This window comes from Eucalyptus grandis, chromosome 7, assembly GCF_016545825.1.
Source record: "Eucalyptus grandis isolate ANBG69807.140 chromosome 7, ASM1654582v1, whole genome shotgun sequence".
Classification (NCBI taxonomy): Eukaryota; Viridiplantae; Streptophyta; class Magnoliopsida; order Myrtales; family Myrtaceae; genus Eucalyptus; species Eucalyptus grandis.
In genome coordinates this window covers 59,402,847-59,422,035 of record NC_052618.1, presented here as the reverse complement: position 1 = coordinate 59,422,035, position 19,189 = coordinate 59,402,847, and the positions used below count along the sequence as shown (strand labels likewise).

Sequence of the window (19,189 nt, the reverse complement as noted above, 5' to 3'; positions counted from 1 at the left end):
TGCACCCTTATAAATCGAACCTGGTCTTTTTACATGTAGCCAGATATGAGTAGGGGACTAAATTACATAAAAATAATATTTACACAGGCCAAAACTGAAATCGTCCAATAATATAGGGACGATTTTGTAATTGCATCTTTCTCCTTTCCTTCGTCACATCACACTCCTTTACTTACAAAGCTGTGGCGAACAAGACCTCTCACTCCTTTCGCGCCAATTCCTCCTGCTCTTTCTCTCCGACCTCGCTGCGGATGTGCTCCGCGAAACCCTAAAGCTCCGCCCGTCGCCATGGCTTGATCCGCAATCGCATCCTCTCAAAGGTCCGAGCTTTTTGCTTCAACGCCGGCGAAGCGACCAATGGCGGAGCCTCCCGCGAAGCGCCCCAAGATCGTCAGGTCCGCATTCTCATCCCCTCGCTCCTCTCTCCCTGGAGCTTTCTTTGTGTTCATTCCATCTTCCTACGAGACCCCGTCCTTCAAGAATTGCCCGCCGCGAGAACCAGGAATGGAGCCTTTCTTTCTTTTCCCTTTCTTTGTTGGCGATAGCAGGATCAGCCGAAGAAATTGATGCTAATTTCACGGTACTTGAAGATGATTTTCTACGAAATCAATATCGCATTAGTGTTTTTAAGAAGGAAGTCGAAAGCGGTCGACTGATGTTTTCTAACTGACGAAATTATGTTTGGTGTGATGTCCTCGGCTGGATATATGGTCCGAAAGCAGAGAGTTTGAAAGTGAGGAGTGTAGATGATTCGATCGGTTAATTGGGTGGACGAGTAGGCGGTTCTATTGAAGATTAAGCTGGTGGATTGAATAGGTGACTTGACCTCAAGTAAAGAAACGATATGGATGGTAAGGCTCGGATGCACATCCTCCTGTGTAGAGAACAATTAACATTGGCCAAGTGGGACGTAGGCTTATCTTGAGGGATGTCTGGTGTGTAGACCGAACCCAAGCAAGCTTCTTGTCATATGGCCAGGCCAAATTTCTTAGATAGAGCTAAGCTTTGTCTACTGACCGGATGCATGATTGGAATTGATCATGTGAATGAAGACCTTCTACTAATCTTCGTCCTCTTTCACACACCGAATGACGCCTTTATTCGCTATCTAACATTTCCTAATTGATGTTGCATTCTATAGTTCTGGAGAGTTAATTGTGTTCTTGAACTTTTCTTTCAGGGGAGAAGATGATTACTTGCCCGGGAATATAGTTGAGATTGAACTTCATAATTTTATGACTTTTGATTACTTGAAATGCAAACCATGCTCGAGATTGAACCTTGTGATTGGTCCAAATGGTTCTGGGAAGAGTTCTATTGTATGTGCCATTGCTCTAGGTCTTGGTGGCGACCCTTCGGTTAGTTATCTTTGGAACTTGTTCACTTTTTAGCTTGTTAAATATTGTGTGTGTCTATGCGTGCGACTGTCTCTGTGTGTGCGTGAGTGCGTGTGTGCAGGTGCACCATGCTCAAGTGTATCTATAATCTGTATAGAATTATGTTACTTGCAGCTACTTGGAAGAGCAACAAGTGTTGGAGCATATGTGAAGCGCGGGGAGGAAAATGGATACATTAAAATTTCCTTGAGAGGGGACACGGAGGAGGAGCATATAGTCATCACACGAAAAATAAGTACTCAGAAAAATTCTGAATGGTTGTTTAATGGTAAGACATCTAATGCTTAACACTGCATTCAACATTTAGCACTTTGTTTCCCAATGATTGTGCTTAATTGAGATATGGAGGCCTGTGACAAGTAGACAGCAACTAGAATTCCCAATGCTATTATCTTTTGAAATATATTTTTGGTGTAGGAAATTGACATTAGGAGACTGAGTGTTGTCACCCATTTTGGTTGTTATCAGACAATTTTTGTTGGCAATGCTTAGTAGATATACTGTCGCTGGTTCGCAGCACTTTCTCTAGTACTGTTGCTTCAAATGTAATCCTCTTTTCAATTTGAGTAGAATTTGCATTTGAAAGTTTTATAATTTGATTGCAATTGAGTTTCTAGAAAGGAGATTTTTCGCTTTCTCTCCCAGGATGCAAAAGGCAATGTTTCAAATTTTTCTATTGAGTTTCCCTTTTCTTTGAGTTGGGTGGAGGGGCGTGAGAGACTCTACTTACTGATACATGCCTGTGTTTCAGGCAAAGTGGTGCCCAAGAAAGAGATACTGCCGTTACTCAAAGATTCAACATTCAAGTCAACAATTTAACTCAAGTAAGTTTGGTTTCAGCATTTAGGGTGCTCTATGTTCGGACTAATATTCTTTTGCTTTTTTTATTATATGTAATTAGATCATTTTGTGGAATGGAGATAGAAAAAACAACTAAACATGGTGTATGCATGATGAATTACAAGATGAAGGGAAATTATAAAAGGGAGACAAGTAATCTTTCCTAACTTGATAGTAATCTCACATCTAAGAATAAAGTGCTTAAGCATCTTAGTTTCTAATCTGAGCTTTCAAAGGTCCTATTCTTTGAAGCCAGTTGTGCCACAGTATAGGTGATGAAAGAGAAGTTTCAGGTTTGCCCTTAAAATATTGTTACATAGCAAGCGGTCTTGTGACCTCTGTTGGCACAAAAAATCAAACTCACTATCTTGAAAACGAATTTTGATGCTTTCTACAAATTTGTTGAAGAGAAACTTGCAGTCTAGCTTGATTCTGCATAAATGTCCTTGAAGCCAAATTGATTTTAGTCTTAAGATATCATAATGTGGCTATCATATTTCTAACTCTTATCATTTTTTGGCATGCTGAATGAAATTTTTATATTGAACAATGTTAAGAAATTCCAACTCAAAAGATCAAGCTGATTGGTGGAGGGTTCCATAGAAATATAGGGTTTATTGAAACTCCATAGACAAGCGATGTGAGATGCTTTGACACTCCTTGCCACGTGCAAACCAGACTGTGAACTGCATGTAAAATTGATGAACAGAGAGCCTCGCACACAAATAAATGCGGGGTGAACTTGGCTTGTATACCATGTTAGGAAGTTTAGCCCCCAAGCTTAAGTTGATAGGTGGAAGGAGGCTATGTGAATAGAAGGCCTATTAAAATCCCATGGACAAGCAATGTGAGAGTCCGATGCTTAGTATAAGTTCTTTGAACTAGATTTACCAATCTTGCTCGTCTTTTTGTGTAAACATCCTTGAAGCCAACCGCTTGTCCTTTTAGACATTGTGATCGTTTGGCTATCTCTTTGCATTCTTTGTATGATGAAGAAAATCCTTTCTTGAATATAAATTCTGATGATTATTATAATTTCTTTGAAGCTAGAATTATGAGTATTGCCTTTTTTTTTTGGTGTAACTATCCTTGCAGCCAACCTGTCCTTCCTTCATGATATTACTATTTTCTGGCTGTGTTCTATTTTCGGGAAGACTGCTGTTTATGTGCTCCTGTAAAACTTGCACAGCAGATATTGTTAAAAATGCAAATTTATGTCTATTTTTATTGAGGGACCATAATTTTATTGTTCTCTAATTTAATGCATGCAGTTCTTCTTCTACATCTAAATTGGTTAATTGTTTGTTCGAGAAATTTGAAATGTTGGCTTGTGCTTTGTTCTTTTAACTTCCTCCTTTTTATGTTCTTTTTCGTTATGTTGCTCTTTTTATTGTCTTTTGTTGGTGAATTTGATCTTCATAATCAACTTATTTCTTTTCTTGGATGGTTTACTCCATCCTTTTTGCTTTGGTGCATGGCTGTTGGTTGTGTAGTTTCTGCCGCAAGACAGGGTCTGTGAATTTGCCAAGTTAACTCCTGTGCAACTTCTGAAAGAGACGGAGAAGGCTGTTGGCGATCCTCAGCTTCCTATCCAGCATGACGCTCTTATTCAGAAGAGTCATGACTTGAAGATTATCGAGCGGGTCCGTTTTATATTTAGTCTCTTTCTCCCTCCTGTCAATGATGTGAGAAGTTTCAGAAATAACTAAACTTCCCCGAATTCTTCCACTTGTTTTAGTCTGTTGAGAGAAATGGAGAAACACTGGATCAGTTGAAGGCCCTTAATGCTGAACAAGAGAAAGATGTTAAGCGTGTACGAAGAAGGGAAGCACTGCTAGAAAAGGTTTGTCTCCATTTGTTGTTGATATTGTTCGCATTTGCTATATTTACATACTTTTGTTGATCATTTGCAGGCTGAGTTGATGAAGAAGAAGTTGCCATGGCTTAAGTATGACATGAAAAAAGCTGAATATATGAAGGCTAAAGAGCTGGAAAATGATGCAAAGAGCAAATTAAATGAAGCTGCAAAGACTTTAAATGATTTCAAAGAGCCCATTGAGTATGTAACTTGATCTGTGAGTGTGCTAATGCCTAATTGATGTAGCAGATGTTATATTGTACTATTATTTTATCTGTATATATGTCTGTTTTTGCTGAATGGAAGGTTGTGCAATGAAATAGAGGATCCAAGTAACTAGTCCTACTTAGGTTAGAAAAGCCTCGGTTGATGTTACATGTGTGTAGGAAGTTGCGTATACTTGTAGCAACTAGCAACAGAAGCATTATGCCATTAGGTGGAGTCGGTTATGTGAATCCTTTTGCGCCAAGTAACTCAACTCTGTGTATAGTCTGCTGAAAGATCCAAGTGCTCTATATATTTCCTTATTGTTGTATTTTACATATATATTTTTTTTTTTATTTTACTCCAAGCTCCATCTGATAATCATATCATTTGTGGAAGATTGGGAGGTCTTCATTTCATGGGACTGAACCATCTAAAACGAGCTTCTCTTATCTTATCATTAGTAGGTTGACACCTACTTTTCCTTGAAAAGATTCATTCCTAATCCAGTCTTTTCTCTTTTCTCGAAATCCAGCACATCTAAGTAGTCATTCTCACGGTTGCTACTCATTTTGTGCACCTGTTGGTGTTTCACCTCCCAATCATATCAAGTATCAATAGTTTTATTGCTGTCCTGTATTATTTTCCCTTAAGCTTGCATAATGTCCTAGTATTAGTATATATTTCCAGGTTGGACATTACCATGGAGCCACTTTTGCTTTTGTACTAGGCAATTGTAGTAGTTGATTGTGTGCTTTGAGATGTCACTGGGCTTCTGCAACATCATCCTCGTTATTTCTGGATATCTTTAGTAGTTGGTCTATCTATGAGATCTTTGTTCCAAAATGTTTGCCTGCAAGAGATGATCTTTGTCTCCTTCTCAGCCCGTAATCTATTTTCTTCAAAAATTCTAGATCATTATTATGGAGAACTATGGGTCACAAAAATATGCAAATTGTAGTGTTGATGACATTTCATAATGTTAGTATGCTAAAGTCACACTACAGAAATCAGAATGAGATATGCTATGGTTAGCTGTTGTAGATGTGTTATATGATGGTAGGGTCTTGTGGTGGTATGCCTTCAAGCATTTTTTTTCTTTCTTTATAGTATTTCCGATGTTATGTGAATCAAACTGATTTTTCTAGTTACTGTGCTTGATCCCAAGTGCAAATTGATTAAGATATAATCAAGTTAGAAGATACTGGCGTATGTATGCATGTCACTTTCATTCTCATTTTGTAGTTTCATGGCTCATGTTGATTGCAAACTTTTGCATGATGATAACTTGGGATTTTATCGAACAGTATATATTTATTAGTCTTTCCACTGAGATTCTCAGCTGTTTTCAGCTGAGGAAGATTGACTTCCATTATGTGATTGCTCCATTTATTTTGTCAATGATTGATTTTGATATTTGAAGTGAGAGTATGGGCCAAAGAATCTTTTTGTCTTTCTTTTTAGGATAATAAAGAATTTAATTTAAGAAAGATATCGAGGGGGTACCACCCTTCTAGAAAAGTAACATAGAGAGAGTCTACAAAGTCTAACAAACTACTCAAAATGTGTAACCATCTTTCCTTTACATCAAAGAAATGAGGTTCTAGACTGGAAAATAACCTAAAGTTTCTCTCCCTCCAAATATATATATATATATATATATATTTTTTTTTTGGAGGGATAGCAGCTCGATGTCTTCCCTTTGCCAGCAGTTAGAGTTAAGTTCAAATTATTCTTTTGTCGAACATTTAAGTTTAAACTGAACTCCTGCTTTGTTGGGTTGTTTCCCCTGTTTTGGAATCTTAATTGGTGGCTGATGTATGAACTGGTTACAGGAAGCAGAAGAAGGATAAAGTGGCACTGGAAGCTAAATGTAAAAAAGTTGGCAGTCTCATAAGTGACAATGCCAAGAGACGCATGGAAATTATGGAGAAGGAAACCCAATTGGTATATTGGCTATATTTGTATTCCTTACTCTGAGGAATTTCTAGTGATTGACACTTTTTTAGTTGAAAATTCTCAATTATTGCTGACTTTGTTTTCATGCTTTTAGGAGGTGCAAGCACAGGGAAAGTACAGGGAAATCCAGGATTTGAGGAAGCAAGAAGCATCCCGGCAGCAAAGAATCTTAAGAGCAAAAGAGGAACTCACTGCTGCCGAATCAGAACTTGAAAATTTGAGTTCATATGAGCCACCAACAGCTGAAATTGTATGCCATAACTTATTACTTAAATTGTATGCCTGTAAATTATTATTTAAGTCTTGATACTTTGTTTGTCTCTTGTCAGAGCAAGTTACGTGCTTCTATCCTAGAAATGGAGGATTCTGAGAGGAACATGAGGCAACGAAAGTCAGAGCAAGAAAGAAGCTTGGTTCAGCTTAAAACGTCATTGTTGCACTGTACAGACAGGTGTAATGGTCATGCACTTAATTTGTCAAAGATTGCTATTTTACCCCCTATTTAAATTGGGAAAAATGTTGATATTTCACTTGCGTCTTTTGTAGGTTAAAGGATATGGAGAGTACAAAGAGCAAACTTCTATATGCTCTAAAAAATTCTGGAACTGAGAAGATATATGAAGCTTATCAATGGTTGCAAGAACATCGATCTGCATTGAATAAGGAGGTGTATGGTCCTGTGCTACTTGAGGTGCTCAAGTAATTCTGTTAATTCAATCTTGGCTTCTAACAATTATTGCCTTCAATTGACTGTTAACTCTATTACACTGTAAAATCAGGTCAATGTTTCGGACAGGGCCCATGCTAGTTACCTAGAAGGCCACATCCCTTATTACATGTGGAAGGTAAATGTGATGAATGTATCATTTGAAGTTATTTTGTGACATTTTGTTCTTTTCCACCCTGGGCTAGTCTTGATTATATTCTTGTCTAGTAGGTTTTCATTTCTAGGTCATCATTCCTGGTAACAGTTTTTGCTTAGCAGAGTTTAGCAAGTTTGGGAGATTTATTGACTAGCTTCTGTTGCTAAAGCAAATGCTTTCTGTTATCAAATATTCATGGTGTCTCAAACCATTGCAAAGTTTGGCCCTTGTGTTCCAGTGTCTACTTGCATAGTACCTGGTAGATGTTATCTTTTCTTTGGCTGATTTACATGGTCCTCCTTTACTGCGGTACAGTCTAAATGTCTGGCCTCTGTATACTGGCCTATCTGAAGAATGTGATGGTGAGGCACTTGAAAGGGCTGGTGACTTGCCTTTCTCAAGAACCAAGCTGGCTTGAATATGAAATCTAGACTTTTTCAGTGGAATGCTTATTTCTAGTTGAATTGTGGAGATGTATTTGGTGGGCCTGAGGTCTCTAGTTATCAGATGATTTACTTGTGATATGAAAAATATTATGAGCCAGATTATGTCATTAGCACATCAAAGAAACCTGCATTAAGTTCCACTTGAAGCTTTGATGAACATAATTGACACCTGGTAAATTGAGGTAGTAGCATAGCTGTCTTGTTGCTAGGCCATGGAAATGTTATATTTTTAAGTCGTTGAGAGAGCTCAATGTCCAAAGTCTAGTTTTTTATCCGTTAAATGGAATGTGATCCTCATTTCTAACTTATTATCTCCAAATTTTGGCCTTCTTCGATCCTTTTATTCAACTAGAAAGTAATATTTTATTCTTGTGGTCCATAAACTCCTATTATACACAGTAGTTGCTTGGATAGTGTGAAAATCTGCATGAGAAAAGTAGTCAATTGTTCTTTGCACCATTTGATTGCATACACTTGCCATGAGCCTGTTGGCATCAGGAAGCCTTTATTGAAGCTACTGCTTCATATCAAGGATGGATTTCTATTTTGACTGCAAATCTAGCTGTCAGGTTGATGCATTCTCTCTATCTAGGGGGTAGTCTAGAATCAGCAAGGGACAGGAATAAGGAGATGCTAAGTTATGCCCTCGGGTGGCTAGAGTATATTTTTTAAACTCCATCAATATGGAAATCCTAGACTTTTTCATATAGGAGTGAAGATATCCACAAGTCCACATGGATTGTCTTGACAATTATGCCCCAGGTTACACAATAGGTAATGAGTTGTGTATTTCCTTGCAAGTTTTGAGCTGGAGGCATATTAGCAGGTCCAAGAATTCGACAATTGTATCCTTTTCTCAGATAGCAAATTTGGAGTATTGCTGCTATAGAATGGCGCACAGTATAGCTTTCCTAGGATAATGAGTAAGAATTGTTAATTGGGGCATGGATTTGAGACTTTTGTTTATTTAATTTAACAACGTTTTATTGCAGTTGGTTACTTTTTACAATGTTAGATATACTGCAGTGTTGTTCCTTCAGCACACATTCTTTTCTATAGTAATTCTTCTGCACCCAATTTATAATTATTTCTTCTGCACAAATGCATTTATCACTGTCCCTGCATTTCCATACGGTCATTACCTAATTATATATCATGTTATTCATCACTACATTGGGTAATTTCTCTTCAATCAGTGATAATTTCTCAACCCATTGGATAATTTACTTACTTGATTTCAGTCTTTCATAACTCAAGATTCTGGGGATCGAGACTTCCTTGTAAAAAATCTCCGGCCATTTGATGTTCCTGTATTGAATTATGTGGGTAAAAGTGGTCATCAAAAAGAACCCCTTCACATTCCAGAGAAGGTACGAACTGACAGGCCAGTTTAATGTTGAGAAATCTGAAATTCCTTTCTCTCTGTATCTTTTTTTTTTCCTTTTCCTTTTCTGGTTCTTTCTTTTTTTGGAAAAAAAAGGGTGGGGGTGGGGTTGAGGTCATTGAAATTCCTTTTATTCACGGTGGTTGTGAATGTTTGGCAGTTGCATGCACTTGGCATCTATTCCCGGCTTGACCAAGTCTTTGATGCTCCCGATGCTGTCAAGGAGGTTATGATCAGCCAATTTGGTTTGGAATACTCGGTATGCTTAAGCCTTCCACAGCAGTCAGTTTTGGAATATGAAGAAAAGAAACTCAATAGCAGGGAGTTAGTTAATTTTAAGTATTGGACATTACCCTTTTATTTGGCCTAACTGCTGTGTTCTTGGTCCATCAGTACATTGGAACAGCAGAAACTGATCAGAAGGCAGATGACGTTTCAAAGTTGGGAGTTCTGGATTTTTGGACTCCAGATAATCACTATAGATGGTCAAGGTCTAGATATGGTAATCATGTTTCAGGGAGTGTGGAGCCAGTTGATCGCTCGCGTCTTCTCTTGTGTAGTATGTATCCTAGAGACCTTCATAGATCAATATCTTATCTTAGTTGGATTGTGTTGGCTAAATTTTGTCTCCATACGATTTGCTTAGGTTCTGATGCTGGGGAAATAGAAAGGCTGCGATCCAGAAAAAAGGACCTGGAAGATCGAATTAGTGATTTAGAAGAGAGTCTGAGACCACTCCAGTCTGACATAAGACAGATAGAGGATGAAGCTTCGAAGCTTCGCAAGCAACGGGTATGCTGAAATATAAGATATGGAACTTCCATTATATGTTTGTTTTTGTCATTGACATGTTATTTTTACAAAAAGTGCCACTGTTTCCTTAATTGGAGTGGTTTTTGATATATGGGTGCTGATTTCAGATAGACTTGATGGTGGACATTATTTGTGACCCATTAATGACAGACTATGTACTGCTAATATCTTGTAGGAGGAGATAGTCAATACTATCAATCATCACAATAGAAAGAAGCAAGAAATGGTAAATCGTGTTGGTAAGTTCAAATTAACAAATCCTTATTTAAGAGGATATCTCGTCGTTATTTGTTTGGCTCATGATCTTGATGGTTGTTCATTAACTAATTTCAGATCAAAGGAAAAAGAAGTTGGCTTCTCTGCAGGAGGAGGATGACCTGGATACTATTGTGGAAAAGCTTGCTGAGCAGGCTGCTGCATTTAATGCTGAGCGATACAAATATGCACTTCGTGTGAAGGTCTAGAGTGGTCTTTAGGCTCCAGCTCTGTGCTTCTTTTGCCTTTTGAACATTACCTCTGCAATATATTTTGTTTCTGTTTTGTGCCAGAATTTCCTCAAAACATTGATATGTAGCCTGTTCTCAGGATTGTCAGATTCTTAATTTGCTGTTTGCACTTTGCAGGAATTACTTGGTGAGGCTTTTTCTTACAAAAGAAGTTTTGCCCATAAACATATGGCTTCTATTGAGTTTGACGCAAAGGTACTTACAATGCAATAGCTATATTATGTATCGTTTCTTTTGTTTACCTATGAAAAATCCATAATATTCTTTCACACTCTGTGAATGACGGGGAATAAAAATGGAAATAAAGCTAGAGAGACCGCAGTCAAATCCTGTATGATGATTTAAGAATAGTAACGCTAGGACATTTATCTGGAGTTTCATATCAATGACCTTATTGCCATTCCTTTGTGTCTTCTACTCCTACTTTATCCGTTGAATTTTGTTTCCTTGCTGCCAAAGAAAATGTCTATAGTCTGTCATATGGCATGTTGCATTAGTTATTTTGAACGAGCTTAAGTGTATCCCACTTATCTTGATCATTAGCTATTTTTTGTTTCGTTTCTTTCTGTGATCTATTTGCTTTTTTGTAGAGTTGTTCTTCATGGTGTATTAGAAGTTACTAGGTATTGATCTTTATCAGTTGCAGGGTTTGTCTTATTAATCATTTGAAGATATATCAAGTCGGAGGATATATATTTCACTTCAATCTCATATGACTCATTGTAACCTATGGCCATATTTATCCAAGTATATTTCATCATTTTTCTGATACATCAGACTAGCATCCTTCTCAAATTATCTCTAAGGTGGCTCTAGCGGTCAAAGATATGAATTTTCTTTTTTCCCTTTTTTGGGTTGGGTTTTCTGTCTTTCGTATGCAGCTTCATTCTTTATTCCTACCTTCATTCCTCTTCTGCATCTAAGTTCATTGAGGATTCTGAAAGTGTCTTGCCAGTCTGGTCTTGGCATATGGACACACATTGGAAAAGGCCGGGATACTTTAATCCATCAATTTGATGTTGGTAATGGTTATGGAGTAAAATGCTCAATGACATTTCTCGTGTCAATACCCCTCATGATTCTCATTTCCCTTCTTGTTTCACCCTCTGTTAATTGGTGTCCTGTCTTTATCATTGGGAACAATATTCTGTTTGTTCTTTCTTTTTGTCCCTTTCTAATGCTATGATTAGAGGCTGTGGGGAAGATAAGCTGAATCTCTCGAAAGAGTGGATTTTTTCCCGTTAATTCTTAGTACCTAGCTATCAGAAACTTCTTAGCTATCCCTAGAGCCTCTTTGCTGCTTAGGCTGTTTGGCTTTTGAATATGCCACTTGAGATCTCCTTCTGCTGGAAGGACTTGGGATAAAATCTCCTCATTGTCTCAGGAAGTGGAAGCTTATCTCAGTAGACTAGTGTTGTTTGTGCAAAGCATCTGGTGAATCCACTCATAAATTATTTTTCCAATGTAATTTGTCTTAACAATACCAGAGGTTTTTTCTCAACTTAGGCAATCTTTCTTGGGTATGCTGTGAACCATTATTCAATTGTTTCAGTGTTGAAATTCTTCCATTGTGTCTCATCTTCCCAAGAATTCTTGGAGTGTGGCTTGCTGGAGACACAACACAGCAATAAAAGATAGCTTGAAGGATCAGAGTTTCAACCTTAATCACTATCACCTTTAGACGATTATTGAGTTCTTCCACTGATTTTCCATCTCATAGTGTTGCAGCCACTGATACTTTTAACAAAAAAAGGAAGTGTTGTGCCAATCGATGTTTTTTCACTTTTGTTTTAATTGGGTATTGCTCTGGAATATTTCTCATGTAATTGTAATAAACAAGTTCCATGAAGGGAAACATTTTTGTTTATAAATTAAAGGAGAGGATTGCCATTGCATGGATCTGTTTAAATTCTTGTAGGAAAACTTAGCAGGTTACTAGTCAAGTTTTTAGTTTTTCGTGTGCATTTTCACAGTAGTCATTTTGCATGCTCAAGGGAGGAATAAAGGATGACCTTAAATGAAGTGATTCAATAGTGTTGGTTTTGCTTTTCATCTTTAGAAGACTCCTAGTATATTTCAAGCTCCCATAACTACTGTGTCTCTTCCATCTTTGGCTTTCAAGTCTCACCTCTCAAGGAGTTTCTTTTCTATATCTTTTTGGCTTGTATACCATGGATCATATTTTTGCTAATATCATCTTTAATCTGTTATGTATAGCTTTTTTGGGCTAATGTCATCTTAGATCTTACTTCTTGATATTTCCTGTTCTATTTGTTTAGATTAGAGAAATGGAAATCAATCTCAAGGAGCATGAGAAGTTTGCGCTGCAAGCATCACTACACCTTGAGTATTGTGAGTGTTCTGTGATTTTATTCCTTTTGATTGAAGTGCTTTTTCATATATTTTCCCTCGTCATACTAGTAGTAGACCTGCACACTACATGGGAGTTAAGCATGAAAGGGTATTAACGACATGTAGTGATGCTATCTTGAGAAGATGTCAGAAACTAATTAAACGGATTATATACAACATATACAAGACAAACTTGTAAAATTTTAAAGAGATCATGGAAGGTTTCATACTATCTTAATATCTTGGGGATGTAAATGAAAGATAGATATTTAAGGTATTCTGTTAATTTAATTTTAAATAAGTAACTGGAAATCTTGAGAAAGAATTTTTTAACTTCACGTAGATATGGATCAACACTAATGCAAGATGGTGACCATGTTTTGCAAGTGGCTCTGTTTACCTTGACCAATCATTCTAATCCAGGCTTCCAGGATTTCAGCAGAAACTTTCATTTGCAAGGATTCTGTAGCTGTTTAATTGTTGGATGAGAATTTCAATTGAAGTTTAAATGTGCTTACCTCCGACAAACTTGCAATTTGCTTTATCATCAGGTAGGAAGGAGGTAGAAGATCATAGGCGGTAGCTAGCTGCTGCCAAGCAGCAGGCAGAATCAATCACAATGATTACTCCAGAACTTGAAAAGGCATTCCTTGAGGTTGGTGCTTGCTTCATTTATTTTTTATAATTTCACCCAAATGCTTAAGCTATCATTTTAGGTTTAGATTTACTATGCAGTTCACTTCGCAATGTTGGTGTATTTGCCTGAGAGTGTACACGGATTTGTGTGCAGATGCCAACTACTGTTGAGGAACTAGAGGCTGCTATACAAGATAATATTTCTCAAGCGAATTCAATTCTCTTTCTAAACCCCAATATATTGGCAGAGTACGAGGATCGTCGGCGCCAGGTAACTCTTGCTCTTTCTTGCTGTTTCATTACTATCAAACATATGCTTCTTTTGCCTTAACTACACTTAATTCACAGATTGAGGCAATTGCAAGGAAACATGAAGCTGATAAAAGAGAACTGACGAGATGTTTAACAGAAATAAATGCCCTCAAGGTGAGGGCTTTAGTTGTCGCTTGAAGTTGTTTTTGGATGGGTTAACTACTAGTCTCAAAGCTGAAATTCTTACTATGTAGCATGCCTGTATACACATTTATCTTCACTACATATGAATGGGCCTCTACAATTTTATCTGAACATACAAGTTGACATATATGATGAGTAGATTTGTTTGCCAAATATGAGCATGATCTTGCTAGAAATTGTTGTTTTCCATTCAGTTATGCGTCTAGGAGGTTTCATGTAAAATAAGGTCCTGGTACTGTATTGTGACATTTACTACTAAGGCAACGTGGCTCAAATGCAATGATCTTTTCTCATTAGTGCTAAAACTTGACCCAGTTGTCGTATATATCACTATAGGATTTGCCATCTTAAGTTTTTGCAATTACTCGCTTTGTTGGGTGCATTAACATATGAAAGGAAAATTTTTGGCCGTAATAAGTCATTTGATAGGGTAAATTGAAAGCCTGAACCGATTGACTTTGTTATATATAATGGATAATATTGTGTTCTGATGATGCCTATGCTATTGGGGATGTCTCTGTAAATTGTGCAATTACTGTTTACAGTCTTCACTTAATGTAGTTTTGGGTGAAAACCTAGTTTACTTGAAAAGAGAAGCAATGGTGGGTCAAGTCTTTTAGTTTCATGATCCAAAGTAGAAATCATATTGAAAACAGTTTGTTTGATTTGATAGATTTTCCTTCAGGGAATGGAATTCCAGTGAGGAGCTATTCACTGTTTGGTTCCAGTGATGCTGGCGAAGAAAATTATGGATACAAAAAAATGGATTAAAATATTGGAGTGTGGATCCTTCAGGCTCTTCTGGATTATACAATGAAAATAAAGAAAGGAGAGAGAGAGCTCCATTTTCACCATGAACTTTGTCTCCTGGTATTTTGTATGTTTATATAATATATTGCCAATAGCAAACTGAAAGTGCTACTACTAGGTGGAGGGCTCAAGCTTTTGGCATTTTGCCATATACACCTAGATAAATTTTTGGGAATGGTCACAAGTGTTGAGAGCATTTAGTCATCAAGACTAGAGACAAGTGCAACATTGTTTCGTGCATTTAACTGCTACTTATTATGATAATTTTTTCAATTGTATTGGTGTTGTTTTTCTTTCCTTTTCTTTTGTCATTACATGTAACTGTTGTTTGGTTTTTCTAATTTTGTTTTCTGGTTTGTGCTGTTATCATCTGGTTTTGTCCAAGATGCACGTGTACAGGATTGCTCCTACCAGCATCCTCATGAGTTCATTTTCTTTGTAGAAGTTCTGATGTGAAACTATCTGCAGGAATATTGGCTGCCTACCTTGAGAAATATTGTGAGTCGGATTAATGAAACTTTTAGTCGTAATTTCCAAGAGATGGCTGTTGCAGGGGAGGTTTCATTGGGTGTGTATATGATTCTAATGATATTTTTTTTTTCCTTTTCTTTTTTTTGTTATTTGCTGGACTGAATACATACTCACTTAGTCAATGGTATTGACCAGATGAGCATGGCTCGGACTTTGATCAATATGGAATACTTATAAAAGTGAAATTCAGGTAAATGGACTTGAGCTTGCTGTAATTTCTATTAAGTTTGTTCAACTTCGCTTCATGTTAAACTGACTTTTGAAGAACTTATTGCCTATGTACAAGAGGATTCTTTATTGAGGCAATTATCAAGATCAATGTGAAGCAGCATGTGCCTGACTTGAAAACCATTTTGGCACAAGTTGCTTTTATGATCGGTTGACGGCTTATAATTTATTTCACTATTTCACATTGTTTCTCTACAGGATTTATAGAGCATTATATGTGCACGTACTTTCCCTCCATTTAATAGTTTATGGTTTTGGATTGGACTTTCTAGCATGTTGACGCTGCCTCGGGTCTATTTTGCTTGTGTGTTTTTTTCAGTTGCATGTGTTGGTCAGTCTTGTATGCGTGTAAGAAGGGGTGTTAAAGTATCCCATGTTGCTTGTCTTTCGAGTTTAATAAGCTTTTTATGCATGTAATCTACTTTATTTAATAGTTTAAGCTTTTGGACTATCAAACTTATCCGAAATCATTCCTATTCAGTTAACTACCTATTACAGGTTTGGGGTTACATCAAGAAAAGGAATTGATATAACTATTAATGTGTGTATTGTCAACTTGATCAGTCTATGCTACCATTGTCAAATCTCTCTATGAAGACCTTTGGAGGAGGATTGTGATAACCATTTTAATGAATTTGGTAGTTCAAAGGATGTTAGGTGTTCTGGCCATCAATTGGTCAACAAATGAGAGCTAATTGTTTTTTTTTGCTTTAAGTGGGATTCTTGAAACAGAGTAGATTTTATGAGATCAATAGAATGTGGAAGCAGAATTACCATATTTTTCTTCATGGGTAATTTGTCGGGTTTTCGCATAAGGTTTATGTAGTCAAAGTTTGGAAGGATACGATTTAACTCAAAAATAAAGCATTGGTCACTCTTACATGATTTTTTGGCTATATTTTAGTCTTTCCATACCCTGAAATATGTTACAATCATGGGTTACCGAAGAAGAAACTGTTTCAGGTTAAGCACTTGTCTTGCAGTTTCTATATGCAATGCACTATTATTCAGTCTTGCCATAGAGCCGATGTATCCTTCTGCTTTACATGGAGTACTTTTCTAAGTCACTGTTTGTTGGTATTATTATGTAATGGTTCCATTGCTTATTCTTATCTTAATCCTCGTGTGGTGAATCAGGCAAGCTGGACAACTTCAAGTTCTTAGCGCTCACCACCAGTCTGGAGGGGTACTTGCTTGTCTAAAGATTTAACTTTTCATTGCTTAAAGGATGACAGGAGGGGTTAACATATTTTTGATTTACAGGAACGCTCCGTATCAACTATTCTTTATCTTGTTTCCCTTCAAGACCTGACTAACTGCCCATTTAGGGTGGTTGATGAGATAAATCAAGGTTTTGCTGCCACTTGGTACTTTTGAGCTGTTGACTTGAATAATACCTAGGAACCTTTTCTCTGATTTCTTTTGGTTCTTCCAGGAATGGATCCTATCAATGAAAGAAAGATGTTTCACCAATTAGTCAGATCCGCCAGTCAACCCAATACACCCCAGTAAGCAAACCTACAAGTGATGCAGATAACTTCCACTTCTATTTATTAGGAAAAGCCTAGACGTACAGTGTTAATTCCGTTCTTCCCCAATATAGAGAATGTATGGTTCCCAATTTTGAGCATGTATCCAGCATAGTAAGAATGTTTGAAATCTTTAATATTCAGATTTTTTCAGTTCAAGATTAAACAGACAATGCTATTTGGTTTGATAGCCTGTACTTATGAAAGATTAGTGAATTTCCTTGCCAGGAAAGAAAACAATTCTATTTGGTTTCGTCACAGAGGGAGAGGAATAAAATAATTTGTTCTAAACATATGGTGCAGGTGTTTTCTTCTTACTCCGAAGTTGCTATCGGATTTGGAATACAGCGAAGCATGTAGCATCCTGAATATAATGAATGGGCCTTGGATAGAGCAGCCTTCAAAAGGTCATGCACTACCATTTGTTTATCAGAATGTTTAGTTTGCCTTTTGTTTAATATTTGTGCTCTCTTGTTCTCATTTTTACCTATAAAGTAACGTTTAAGCTCTACTTATTATATTGTATTGATGCAGTGTGGAGCAGCGGTGAGTCTTGGCGTTCAATCACAGGCTTGGTTGGCAAACGTTGATGCTGATATTAATCTCTCTACAATGTTTTTTGCACGGATGCAAAAACATTTGGTAGTGTGATGCGAAACATTGCCCTGCCTCCATTTCGGTTTTGTGTCGAATATGCCTAAGTTTTGGTGCTGGTCATTAGAGTTTCCTTAGTTCTTGTATATTAAAAATAAGGTCGCATCTGGATTTAGGAGCACCATATTATTTAAAATGTCAGTAATGCCCCTGGTGCTCATGGGATGCTGTTGATGACAAATTATTGCTGCACTCTGTTCTTTGTATAAATTGTATTTGAATGACATGGCATCGTTAACTAATCTGAATAGTAAATGATTTTGGTTTGTCCTTCGCACTGAGCTCCGTTTGAAGCGGTCAAGACTTATGTTGATGATCGTATCAAATTTAAGGGTTAATGGGAAAACATTGCAATATTTCCTTCAAATTGCGCCGTGTTTTTATCCATCGCTGATCACAACCTTTTTGTAAAGTTGGTTACTGCTCTTGTTACGGTCCAAGCTGAAACATCTGGTTCGGCACTATCATAAAAGATGAAAGCATTGTAATTTTGTGCAGCTAAGTCAAGATGATGTCAAAGTTTTCCCCATGCTGCTTTGGCCTGTACTATGGCTCCATCATGTAGTCCAGACCGGATGGAAGTCTACAAGGATTACCAAGTTCCCATTTGGTTCGGCTTTTGCAAGGGGTTTTGGGAAAAATACAAAGCATTTGGCAAGTATTTTTGAGACTCCGGCCAAATGTTGGCATTTTTTAATTTTAAATATTGAAAGTCCAATGTAGATAGGGATCTATTTTAGACTTTTAGCATTTTGAAAATGTAAGTCCACCGTTAGTCCATCACTATTTATCTTTTTCCCTATTCATCACAATTGCTCGTTTTCTCCAATCCGTTGCTCAAGAGTCGGGCTTCTTTAATAATGGCCTTCGTTGTTTAGGGTTTGCACGTCCCCAATAACTACTGCTTGAGGTACGTGGGCACCACTTGAGGTAGTGATGGTAGGCGGCGTCGTCTAATTCGCATGACCCAAGCGGCATTGCTAGTAGCCTAAACCTAAAGTTCATGTCACCTCAAACTGTCATATCTAGTTACCGGTGGTTGGTCGGTGATTGACCTACATTGGATTTAATTGTTAAACTTAAAGAAAAAAATAGCAAAAGCAGTTAATAAATGTGGATTTTACTAAACGGTATTTATGTCAATACTATTTTCCAATGTTATTTGAAGTTACAATTTAACAAATTGTGTAACATTTCGAAAAACCCATTTTATCCAAAAGTATTTGCATTTTCCCAAAGCCATTTTCTCACAACCGAACCAAATCAAACCAAACAGGCCCTAACAATTGTAAGCCTAACTTCTCTCCTTCAAGAGGGTGTAACAGTTATATTTTCAGTAGTTCATCTATGTACATTAGGGAGATAGGCTATCTTTCTCTGCACTTCTGTTCCATGAAGTAGTTAATAATATGAAGAGAAAATATTGGGTATTTTGGTAGTGTCACGTCATTTTTATAAAATTCGATTCATCAAGTGACACGTGTCCTATTAAGCCTCACCTATGAACCTAAGAGATGTTATAACACCTCCAAATGTCTGCCGCCTCTCTCTCTCTCTCTCTCTCTCTTCATTCATTGTGCCATGAGAATGTCCCACCTAACCGCAAAAAACGAAGCACTCTTGTCTTGCCGTTTGATGACTGCCACCAAATAGAACACTTTAACCATGAAAAAGCATGTTCTGCAACATGCTGGTATATAACCTTAATTTAAGGTGCAAGCGC

At 37.2% G+C, this 19,189-nt stretch overlaps 1 protein-coding gene across 1 annotated transcript; it reads left to right on the top strand.

Annotated features, from left to right (window-relative positions):
- Positions 1-195: 195 nt before the first annotated feature.
- On the top strand, positions 196-17,737 carry LOC104454617 (structural maintenance of chromosomes protein 5). The gene is given in 31 exon segments (XM_010069520.3): positions 196-395; positions 1,181-1,358; positions 1,512-1,665; positions 2,149-2,172; positions 2,175-2,221; positions 3,731-3,880; positions 3,976-4,080; positions 4,151-4,296; positions 6,135-6,246; positions 6,353-6,508; positions 6,588-6,709; positions 6,805-6,949; positions 7,038-7,103; positions 8,809-8,937; positions 9,112-9,210; positions 9,345-9,510; positions 9,598-9,743; positions 9,940-10,003; positions 10,098-10,222; positions 10,388-10,465; positions 12,550-12,622; positions 13,174-13,277; positions 13,413-13,529; positions 13,607-13,684; positions 14,993-15,092; positions 15,191-15,245; positions 16,421-16,469; positions 16,547-16,634; positions 16,719-16,791; positions 17,116-17,219; positions 17,347-17,737. Coding segments are annotated over 31 exon segments (3,147 nt in total). The 5' UTR covers positions 196-357; the 3' UTR covers positions 17,403-17,737.
- Positions 17,738-19,189: the final 1,452 nt, after the last annotated feature.